Source organism: Vulpes lagopus, chromosome 8 (assembly GCF_018345385.1).
Source record: "Vulpes lagopus strain Blue_001 chromosome 8, ASM1834538v1, whole genome shotgun sequence".
Lineage (NCBI taxonomy): Eukaryota > Metazoa > Chordata > Mammalia > Carnivora > Canidae > Vulpes > Vulpes lagopus.
The window spans coordinates 104765995-104778276 of record NC_054831.1 but is presented as its reverse complement, the minus strand read 5'-3'; the positions used below and the strand labels follow the sequence as shown (position 1 = coordinate 104778276).

The 12282-nt window shown below is 38.5% G+C and overlaps 1 protein-coding gene across 1 annotated transcript in view; it reads left to right on the top strand.

Annotated features, from left to right (window-relative positions):
* The window catches only part of MRPS27 (mitochondrial ribosomal protein S27), an 88401-nt gene that overhangs the window by 19039 nt on the left and 57080 nt on the right, over window positions 1-12282 (top strand). Inside the window, exon 4 of the mRNA XM_041766513.1 lies at window positions 1127-1185. Coding sequence (XP_041622447.1) covers window positions 1127-1185 — 59 coding nt within the window. The remainder of the gene's footprint in view (window positions 1-1126; window positions 1186-12282) is intronic.

Sequence of the window (12282 nt, the reverse complement as noted above, 5' to 3'; positions counted from 1 at the left end):
TAGTCTCAGGTCCTTTCTTTCTGCCTCTTGATATTTTCATTTTAGCATGGAAACAGTTTTAACTAGGTCATAGCCTAAATTATGTAGGCTCATAATTTTCAGAGGGGAACTGAAAATCCATTGCTCATCTCTTACATGATAAGATTTCTGTATGGCACAATACCTGGTGTTTGTTGTAGTAGTGCTTTAGAGCTTCGGGAGCTTTCATGTACATGTTCTCATTGGGGCCTCACACTCTTTAATGCAGGTGCCTCTATTCTATTTATGCAGATGGAGCAGCTAAGTTCCAGAGCGGCTGTGCCATCTGTCTATGCCACACAGCAAGCAATCAGGAGAGCTAGTTCTCAACTTTAAGTACTGTGTTAGAAGCGTATTTTTTTTGCTCCTTAATGAGGTTTCTAAATAAAATCCTTAAGTCCTAGACATTTTTAGAAAGTCTCCCCCTTTTTACTCTCTTCCTCTTCATGAGGTTTTAATTATATTCACAACATGCATTTTCTCCTACTCCATCCTTTTTGCCTGTGTGTCTACGTAGGGTAGCATCCATCCTTGGAATAATTATTTCTGTTTGCTTCTTTATTTTAGAGTTAGGGAGCACAGATAGGGATTTTATGGTTCAAAGGAAAACTTTGTTGCTGGAAGGATCACAGGTGGATGGAACCAGGACAGGAAATCAGAGTAGGAAAAATGATCATAAGAATGCATTTTCTAAATTTAGGTGTTTGTCTCTTGGGCCATATTTTTTCAGCCATAAGAGTCTTTATCCTTTCAACTGTGTATTCTTATGTTTGAAGCTTGGAACAGAGAGAAAATATCAAGGTTTAAAGATAAAGGGAAATACTGATAACTAATTGTAAACGGAGGAGGAGCTCTCTCTTGTTCTGAGCAGGTTTCATATTTGGTTTTCAGACAGTTTTTCTAACCAAGGTTGATCTACACATAGAAAAAGAGAAGCCATTGTATATTCTTTGCATTAGTATCAAAGGTTTCAAGGATGGAGTCATACCATGCAAACAGTGGTCCAATAAAATGAGTATCTTAATTTTTTTTAAAGTCAGGGTGTGAGTTAGGTCCAATCTATGGCATAATGTATATTCAACCAAAGGTTTATTTTTCTGTCTTTTAGTTTGTGGACAACATTTCCTCTAGAGAAGAGATAGACCATGCAGAGTATTACCTTTACAAGTAAGTTTTCCGTTTTATTTGGCTGTATATTCCCTCACAAAAGGCATTAGGTATTCTATTTAATGTTTATCTTGCTATTTAAGTTATGTTTTGGAGATATTTCCATATCAGTATATAGATAGCTTCCTCATTTTTTATAAGTGTATCATATTCCATATTATGAATATATTATTTAAGCCAGTTTGCCCTTATAGGACCTTGAGGGTTTACCCAGTCTCTGTTTTAGGTGCAATGCAGTAATTAACAACCTTGTACATATGTAGTTTTGCACATAATTCTCATAAGTATATACATTTGGAAATATAATAGCTATTGCCAAATTGCTTTCCCCTGAGATTTCACCAATTGACGTTCCCACTGGCAGTGTATGAATAAGGCCTGTTTTTACATTTTACAGCTTGGTCAACAGATATTTTCATGCTCTCAGATTTTTTTGTTAGTCTGATAGGTAAAAATTTTAGGTATCTATTTACCTCTTCTCTCTCTTTCTCATTTGGATAGAAATACAGTCTATATGCACTATTTACCTATTTTTAATTAACAAAATACTTTAAAACTTTCTGTACATTACCACATTTACTTCATTTTTTCTCATGGCTGTAAACAGTCCCACTGTGAACTACAGACATACCCATATGTAAAATGAAAAAGAAGCATGTTTCAGTACAGCACCACCTATAATAGCAAAAGACGTGAATAACCTAAAGCTCGTTAAATAAGGGTCAGTCCTGAAATCATAATTGCAAGTGCCCTCCTACTCTTAATTAAGATAAATATAAAGAGATTCCTTGATGAAAATAAGCCCTGCCTTTCTTGAGTGGTTCTTTGGCACTGTAGGGCTCCTTTGAGAGTTATTTTTGCCTATAGTGGAAGGTACATTTGGGTTAGCATCTGCCCAGTTCTCATTCTTTTGCTTTGTTGACAGCAAAATGCAGAAAACAGTTCCAATATCTAAAGAAAAATTATTTCTTAGAATTCCATCCTGTGGGACACAGTGCCATAGTCTTGGAAGAAACACATCCCAAATTGACAACTACCTCTGTAACATATAATTGATTTGAGTGATTCAACATTGAGCAAGTGTTTACTGAGCACCTTCATGTGCAGGCTGTGTCAAGGTGCTGGTATATAGTGACCAATAAGTTAAACATTGTCCCATTCCTCATACATTAAAGTTTAACTGAGAAATTTAAGTCCTACCTTTAAGGCTATCTATGATTCTTCACATGATGTTTGGCCTGGAGTCTTTCTGAAAGTTTCCTAAAATCTCTTTCCTCTTTCCATATAGATCATATAGAAGACTTATACCCATCTTAAGTCTGAGCCAATCTGAATCACTGTTTAATTTGATTAAACAGTGCCTTAAATAAGGCATCCTTTCCTTAATCAAAACTGATATCCTAATATGATATTGTCAACAGTACTTCAACAAAAAAACAGAACTAATATTCTAACTATGACTTACAACCTTTTTATTTCTATTCTTTCTCCTCCCTTCCATTGCCAAGAAAATTGGCTCTCTTTTTCTCTCTTTTTTTTTTCTAAGACATTTTTGTGACTTTGTGAGATTGCTGTTACACATGTATGGGATGAGGTATAACCCCAAGAAACTGCATCAAGATGTAAATAACGGAGGTTGGCTAGATTCACTCATTAGCTAAATGTCACACTCTTGCTTTCCAGCCTTAGAGAACATATAAAACAGCTATGCCTCAGCAAAATTAGAATTTTCAAGTTATGAACTCATGGGGTTTCTCTCCATTAATTGAAATCAGGAATGTTAATCCTGAAGACACCAAGATCCTCTAGTGTTTCCATTGGTTAGGTCTTCTGTGTGCATTCCAGATGGGATGATTTTAGAGATCTTAAAGTTATGATTACAAGTCTAGGGTGAAGAGATGTCGAAGTGATTTCTTAATCCCAAATAATTGGTAGCTTCTTGCTCGACTACCTGGAGGATTTCTCCTTCCTCAGGCAGTACAGTCTTTGATAGGCCCACAACAGGACTTCGGGCTGCTGCCTTTCATAAGTTCAACTCTAACTGCCTCAGCTTGTGCAGATGAGGCTCAGCAAGGAAAGCATAGCAGCCACATCCTCTCATCTTCCAGTGATCAAATCTCCCCAGGGATTATGTAAAGAATATCAGAGCCAGAGAAGTTTAGAATCTTTGAGTGATCAGTGGCAAGCTGACCAAGCACCTGCCGTCGTATTAGGTGCACAGTAAGCAGTTCCAGGTCCCAGCAGTTCGGGGTCCTACTCACACATGCCAGCCTGTTAGCATTCTGTCATCCCAGGAGAGAATTTTAGCCTCTGAATCTCCTGAAGGACACGGTTTTAAAAGTTTAGGGGCTTCAAGATTGAGGGTCCCAAGGATCCTTTAAGGAGACTTGGAAAGGCTGCTTTTGAGAAAGCAGGAGAAGGAAGAATTTCTAAACACCCCTATTTGGGCTTTGATCTATTCTCTGGGGACCTGCAACCCTATGATGGACTGTTCATTAAAAAAAAAAAAAAAGGGATCCCTGGGTGGCGCAGTGGTTCGGCCCCTGCCTTTGGCCCAGGGCGCGATCCTGGAGACCCGGGATCGAATCCCACGTCGGGCTCCCGGTGCATGGGGCCTGCTTCTTCCTCTGCCTATGTCTTTGCCTCTCTCTCTCTCTCTCTGACTATCATAAATAAATAAAAAAAAATTAAAAAAAAATAAAAATCTAAAAAAAAAAAGTAAATGATGCAGTAAACAAAGAAATAATGTGAGTTAAAGATGATTAAAGCAGTTAATACCAGAAACTATATAGGTTGACAATAAAATTTAAAAAAAAAAAAAACTCCGATAATATCCTACACATTAAGTGGGAATATAAGTCAAGAGTAAAAATTATTACAACAGCACAAAGGCTAAATTGAGGTATAATAAACAAAACCCAACAGCTAAGAAACAGGAAAATAAGGCATGCCAAGAGCTGTTGGACTACAACAAAACAAAGGAAACATGCTTAAAATAGAACAAAAAAGTGAAAAAGAAAATAAATGAGGTAAGAAGGGCCTGATTTCTCTACGTATTCTATTCACAAAATATGTACAGTTATGGTCAGGAGAGTGGGAAAATAGGCATAGGCATGCTGTTGCGTAAGTACTCTCAGCAGGCTTCATAGTAACCCCCTTTATGAGTGGTTTTCAAGCTGTCTCCCAAGAAGCCCTGGAGCTGGCTCCTTACAGGGGTTTGGGGGCGTGGGTTGGGGAGGAAGGGGCAGTGAGGGAGAAGCCAAGCACTGCTGCCATCAGCCCTCTGCTTCTGTTCAAGCCAGAGAAACTATATCTCCAGCTGCTTTATGGATCAGGGCCTGCAGAGAGAATTGAGCGAGGTCTGTGAACTTAGATGAGAATAAAACTGTCTATTTTTTTTCCACTAAATTCTCAGTGATATTTAGCGTTTCCTTTCATTTAGAATATAGGCAACAGATCACAGTATTATAATAAGCAGCATCTGTGTCTTTCTCACTAATAAAAACTGATTTTTTTATTGTTTGTTGCAGATATCTTAAATTATGCTCATCACTGCTTAGAAATTACATTTGGAATTAAACTGCTAGTTGGTATTAATTCATGCAATAAAGAAGCACATGTTCCCACATCTTAAGGATTTTTAAAATATTTTGATAATTGTATTTCACTATAATTGGTTTCCTTTGTGATCCTATGTGCTTTTATTTTATGCATTTACAACATCATTCTGGGAAGGGGCTTATGAGCTTTCAGAGTTCCAGAGAGTTCATGCCACAAAGAAATGTCAAGAACCCCGCTATGAGATCATGTTTGAAGAAAGGTCCTTTGCTTTGGCTTATTCCTGCTGCTTCCCTCAGGTCTTTTGAAGTTTTCTAGGTCTTTGTTTTTTTGTTTTTGTTTTTGTTTTTTTCTTACAAAGAAGGCTTTCTTTTCTTATTTTAGTTTAGACTTTATAGAGTAAGACAAACATATGGCCGATAGGTAGGCTATTTTCCAAATGAAAGCATAAATATAGCCAGCCTCCTGAGCTTCCCCACTGAGCAGGAAGAAGGTGGGGGGAAGGTGAGAAGGGGACAGGCCCCTAGGTGCTGGCAGCAGGAGAGCAGTGCGTGGGTGGCATGGGGCAGGAACAGGAACATGTCTGCGGGGTTTTGGTGTCCCTTCCCCTCTTGGCCTGGTGAGGAGAAGCCAGGAGACTGCCCAGCGGTAGCAGCAGAGGTTTTGAGGCACCGAGGAGAAAGGTAACCCCCTAAGGGATGGCTGCTGAGAGGAAAGGGTCTTTCTATGGGCATTTGACTGCTGGGCATAAGAAGCTGACCGCTAGGGACGCCTGGGTTGCTCAGTGGTTGAGCATCTGCCTTCGGCCCAAGGCCTGATCCTGGAGACCCAGGATCGAGTCCCACGTCAGACTTCCTACGTGGAGCCTGCTTCTCCCTCTGCCTGTGTCTCTGGCTCTGTGTCTCTCATGAATAAATAAATAAAATCTTAAAAAAAAAAAGCTGACTGTGAGTCATGCTTGATATTTATTAAAGAGTTTTCTGTGTCCCATGTTAGTGTTAAAAAGAGTTGAGCAGAATATTTTTTCATTTGGGCATGGAATCAATTTCTTCTTCCCACTCAACATGCCCTCTCCTTGGCTTTTGAAAGAAAAAGTGTTCTTACCTTTGCTGTACTACAAATCTAGAGCACTCCTAAGAATTAGATTTGCATCTCTAGTTTACTGATGCAGAGATTAAGGCAGAGAGATTCGCTGGGAACAGCCAACATTGATGGTGTGCATGTAAGCCCCTGCCTGTCCCAAGCAGAAAAGGGAAGCCACAAGGATGGAATGTGAGCAGAGGGGGACAGGACAATGAAAACAATAATGCAGTGTTTTCCCAGTGCAAGATCTTATTGATAAGCGTCTCATAAGGGGCTACAGTTTTGTTTTTTGAGGTTTTTTGTTTTGTTTTTTGTTTTTTAAGGAATCTGAGACAGAAGGGATTCCGTAGAGACCAGAGTATAGAGCATGATAAAGCAGGAGAAAAGTAAAATTAAGGAACAGGAAGAAATCCCTTATATTTCTTGTAGTCTGTGAATCATTGGTAATACTTGGTTTCTAAAAGCTGTGATCTTAGCTTTTTCTCCAGAAGAGATCCCTATTTAGGATTTGTCAACTTGAGGTCAGTGTTACAGCAAGCTTATCTAGAGTTTTCCTGTATCATTTTGTGGAGAGCATCTCTTGGGCCACCTGTTCAGTGGTTCTGAGCTCAGGACTCCCCAGGCCCATGTGTGCTGCCCACATGCACATAAGTGCATGTGATTCCTGAGGCAGGCTCTATGTCTCCATTTTTAGGAGATAAAACTGTTTGTCATCAGTAAAATTGTGGCAACCAATAACAGCCTTTGTTTCCACAGTTCCAACAACCTTTAACAACTCCCGTGTTGGTATTTGATTATTGGATTCATTGATTGGTAACTCAAATCATGAACATTCCTTCTTTCCTGTGGTATCCTCTTCACCAAAGATGTTTACAAATCACATCTTTAAAGTCTTATCTAGACTTTTAAATACTTTGGGGCCAAGACAATTTAGACAAACGTGAAATAAAACTTGTTTCTTGGGATCCTTGGGTGGCGCAGCGGTTTGGTGCCTGCCTTTGGCCCAGGGCGCAATCCTGGAGACCCGGGATCGAATCCCATGTCGGGCTCCCGGTGCATGGAGCCTGCTCCTCCCTCTGCCTGTGTCTCTGCCTCTCTCTTTCTCTGTGACTATCATAAATAAATAAAATTTAAAAAAAAAAAAAAAAACTTGTTTCTTTTATTATCAGAGTGTCAGTAATCAGAACTGATAATTTAATCTGCAACACAATAGACATTCTTCAGGGCTAAGTGATAGAAATTTCTAATGTATATGACATATTTTCTCCATTTTAAGAATATGATATTTATTTCAAGTATTCTTTTAGGGTTCCTGGGTGACTCAGTCGGTTATGTGTTCGACTCTTGATTTCGGCTCAGGCTGTGGTCTCAGGGTCCCAGGATCCAGCCCCAAGTTGGGCTCCATGCTCAGCAAGGAATCTGTTTTAGGATTCTCTCTCTCTCCTTCTCCCCCAGTTCCTCCCCCCCACTCACACAGTTTTTCTCTCACTCTCTCTCTCTGTCTCTCTCAAATAAATAAATAAATTTTAAAAATAAAGTAGCCTTTTGGTTTTTAGCAAAAATGTAGAGAATGCTGAATTGTCATTCGATAAGAAGAGATGGTTATGGTTGTAGAGCTCCATGAGGTTTGTTTTTCTCCCAATACAGCTCTGTTGTCATGCAAAGTGGCCTATCACCCACTAATGAGAAGAAGTCAAGCTTGTGTGGCAGACTGTGTGCTGCCAATACATTCATCCACACTGTACCTTGGCCTCAAGCATCTTTCGTGAGTTGCTTAACGGACCTGGCAGATAGTAGGCGTCCCTGGTTGGAGACGGATGGTAGGTCAGGAACAGCTGGGGTGAGGCAGATGGCAGCCTGCATGTCTCCAGGTCCCAGGTTGGCAGCCAGTCTAAAAAAGGATGGACCAAAATAGCTTCATTTTTCACTAAACAAAAATATCCCAGTGTTTCCTTAAAAGGTGAGCACGCTACCCAAGCCCTATATTGTAAGAATCCATGCCTGTGGAAGGGTTGGGGGTGGGGGTGGGAGCTTATTGGGAGTTTAAGCAGCAGTAATTTTCCTTTGAGGGCATAGAGATTGTATATTTCAGCAATAAAAGGAAATTAGAGATTTTTCTGTTAGCATATTATTAGGTGTCATTATGTTTGAACATTATTAAGAAAAGAGTAAGAGCCCAAGGGGAGGTAAATGATTCTTCCAGCATTAAAAAAAATAATAACAACACTTCCATGCTTTAATATTGCCAAGTGCTTTATTTAGTTCTTATTGGCAGATCCTTACCACAGGGCTGGGAGAGAGTTTCTTACTGTTCGTGGCTCTGCATTAGACAGTAGTCAATTGTCAGGGGCATTGTCTGAGCCTTGCCAAAGACGTGCTGGAGCTGTGAGCTACGAGTTGGGGTGAGAACGCATTGCCCCTGCTCCCACTCTGCACTTCTCTCCCCACTGGTCTCATTTCAGCCTGCAGCTGGTTAGAGCAGCCATGTGGGGATAACCTTTAAGGGTATTTTCCTGGCTTTTGTTCACAAGCCCTACCTAACTTTCCCAGAGTGATCCGATGCCATAGTTACTTTCTTTTACTCCTCTGGTGTGATGAGTAGTCCCCTGGAGGCTCTTCTCCTAAGAGTCTTATAGCCATCCATGCAGCTACAAACATTGATCTACAAGGCTTTGTGGGGACAGATGCTTTCCTTTGGGGTAGATATCTAGGAGTGGAATGACTGGAGCATATGGTCGGTAGACGTTTTCCGAAGTGGTTATATCATTTCACATCCCAACAGAAATTCCACATTTTTGCCAGCATGCTTAGCCTTGCTGGTAGGGTTTATTGGTATCTCATTGTGGTTTTAATGTGTTTGCCTAAACAACTATGATATGGAACATCTTTTTATGTGCTTATCTGCCATCCCTAAATCTCCTTTGCTAAAGTGTCTGTTCAATTCTTTTTCCCATTTCTTTTTTTAAATCAGGTTGCTCATTCTTTTACTGCTGAATGTTAAGAATTCTTTTTCTCATAGCTGTGTCTTTTCATTCACTTAATAGTGATTTTCAGAAGGTGGTTTTTATTTTTGACAGAAGTCCAGTCTGTCAGTTTGTTTTCTTATATGCATTGTGCTTTTGCGGTCAGTGAAGAAGCTCTTGCCTAACCCAACACCACAAAGATTTTTCCCCTGTGTTTTCTTTTAGAAAGAACTCTGGCAACATACATCAAAATTATGAATACATATACATACCCTTTGACACAATAATTTCACCTCTAGGTATTTGGCTTCATCACACACTTATGAAATAATAAACTAAAACTTTATGTTTATCCGTAGGGGCCTGATTACATGAACTATTTACAGTAGAATTTAGGACATTTAAACGATGGGACAAGTTATAAAGTGCATTCAGCAAAAAAAAAAAAAAGAACTCTCTGTTACATTACCACTGTGGATTCTATGTAAATGCAGTATGTATATATGTGCTTTTATACATACGTTTCATAGCTTTAGGCCTCAGAGTTAGGACTGTGATCCATATCTGAGTTATTTGTTGTATATGGTATGAAGTAAGAATCAAAGTTAATTTTTTGGTGTAAGAATACCTAGTTGTATTAGCATCATTTGTTGAAAAGATTATTCTTTCTGTACTGAATTACTTTTGAGTTGCTTTGAAAGTCAATTTTTTGTGTATGTGGTAGTTTCTTTCTATATAGTTTTGTTTGTTCCATTGACCTCTCTTCCATTGTTATCTTGATGCCAGTACCACACTGTCTGGATGGCCCTAGTTTTATAATATGTCTTAAGATTAGCTACTATAAGTCTTCCAGCTTGGTTCTTTTTCAAAATCATTTTGGCTGGTTCAGGTCCTTTGCATCCCATGTCAGTGTTGGTATGTGTTCATACACACATATGCGTATACACATACATGCATACATGCACTGTTAATGTACAGAAATTAGGAACAAACTCAGTTCAAGAAATACGTATTGAATGCCTAGTATGTATTTAGAAACAAGAAGGATAAGAGGGAAGATTCTAAGGGATGTGAAGGGAGATTGATTTTATGAAAGTCAGTAATCATTCTTTTCCCAGTGAAGCCAGTGTTTAACTGCCCTGACAGAATTTGAGATGGAAATACATGAAGACAGCTTTCATGTCCGTAAGACAAATGATTCTCAGCTCTGTTTATAAGGGAAGTTCTGAAGCCAGTAGATTTAAGGGAAGTATTTTTTAATTTTCCAGAGCTGTGGGTGTTCAAAGGAAGGATATGATATAATCACTACAATCAAAAAGATTATAAATTGGTTGGCGATAATTAGATACATGGAGTAATTCAAAATCAACACAAACCCAAGATTTAATACATGGGTAAATTGACTGTATTTGTGTGTTTTAGAGAAAGCATGCATTGGGCAGGCTGAAGAGGAAGTGATATTATCAGAAAGCATTCATAAAAGAAGTAGAATTTGAGATAGCCTTGAAGAATGGACAAGTAGAAGGAACAGGAACAAATGTCCAAGATGGAACAAGCAGTATAGGTAAAGTTAAAAGAGTAGGGTGAAAACTGGCTTTATGGGAGATGGGACTGCTCTAACTAGAAAGACTTAATAAGGAACAGTGAGAAATAAGGAAGGAGATTATAGAGGGAAGAGTGCTGGCAGAGGAGAGAGTTTAAAATCTGTCATTACCATACATTGCTAGTAGATAGGTAAATTGGTATAACTTCTACAGAGAGAACTCTGGCAACATACATCAAAATTATGAATACATATACATACCCTTTGACACAATAATTTCACCTCTAGGTATTTGGCTTCATCATACACTTATGAAATAATAAACTAAAACTTTATGTTGATCAGTAGGGGCCTGATTACATGAACTATTTACAGTAGAATTTAGGACATTTAAACTATGGGACAAGTTATAAAGTGCATTCAGCAAAAAAGAAAAAAGATAAAGAACTCTCTGTTACATTACCACTGTGGATTCTATGTAAATGCAGTACGTATATATGTGCTTTTATACATATATGGAATATATGTATGTATGTGCATAGCTGTCTCTGAAACGAAATATATATACACATAAAAACTGCTAATAGTGATTTCTATTAGATGACCTACTATGATCCACTAAGAAACATCTTGAGGATTTCACACGGAAGAGGAGAACCTGGGTGATTTTTTTTTTTTAAGACCTGGCTGGCTATTGACTAAAAATCTTTCTTGTACCTTCTGAATTTCTTATCATGAGTATATATTACTTACTACTTTTTAAAAATAAGGAACCTCAACAGAGCTATCAGTAGTCTTGAAGTATGTATCATAATAAAGGTATTTCAGGAATATTAATAACAGTAAGTTTTGGATTGAAAAGGGAAAGTGTTAGGAGGAAATTGTTTGCATAAAGTGATAAAAGGCCTGATCTGTGGTAATTGACAGTGGAAATGAAGAGAGAAATGTTTTGCACATCGGAGGGAAAAAAATCAATCAACAAGATTAGTGACAAGTCGAATATAAAGATAGAAAACAAGGAGGGTCAAAATGAGCTGAAAATTGAACCTCAGTTAATGAATAAATGGCTACTCCATTGATGGAAGTATTGAACTAGAAGCAGATTTAGAAGATGGCAAGATGATAGGTTTTTCTTTTGCCTTTTTATTGTGTACATACAGATTTCTAAGTTTGCTGCATCCACACCTTACACCTACTGACCACATTGAGCTATTTAAGAGGAACTGGTCACAGACCTTTGGAGAAAGAACAGCTGCCAAAACATACCTACATTAGAGTCTTCCTGATGTCCTGGTGCCAACTAGGAAATTTTAGGGTAGGCAGTCTCTGAAGACTTCTTAACTTTCAGAATCTGAAATTTAGACTTGGGAAGACTAAGCAGTTTCCTTAGAGCCACATGACAAATCCAAGCTGCAGATGATGACCTCACTTCCAATTCAGAGGCTCATCAGTTAGACGAGGCTATCTCATTGTGCCAGTTCTTTGTCCTAAGGCAGAGTAAGGAATAAAGCAGAAGATAAAGACTCAGTGAATACTTCAGTAGCTCATAACGGAGTGACATAAAATTAATTAAACCCAGAAAAAAAAAAACTAGAATATACAGAGATACAACTATAAAAAATATGCATAATCATGAAAAAAAGTGTGAAGAGATGCTGAAGGAATCAGGATGTCAGGAGTTAGATGACATGGATTTTTAGGAACAACTTAGTTTCCACTTTGATCTGTAACTTGGAGCCAGTTAATGATCTCTGGACATCAGCTTCTCAGATGAACAAATGATCTTAGATGCTTCCCAAGGTACCATACGTATCTAAAATTCTGTTTCTCAGTCTCACTGATCTAGAAGCTAGACCTTATCACCAGAAACCTGATGTTGAAAACCTGAGATTCTGGTCCTTGTTTAGTTTCTGACTCAGAAGTTCATTTACTTAAATACTGGAGTTGACG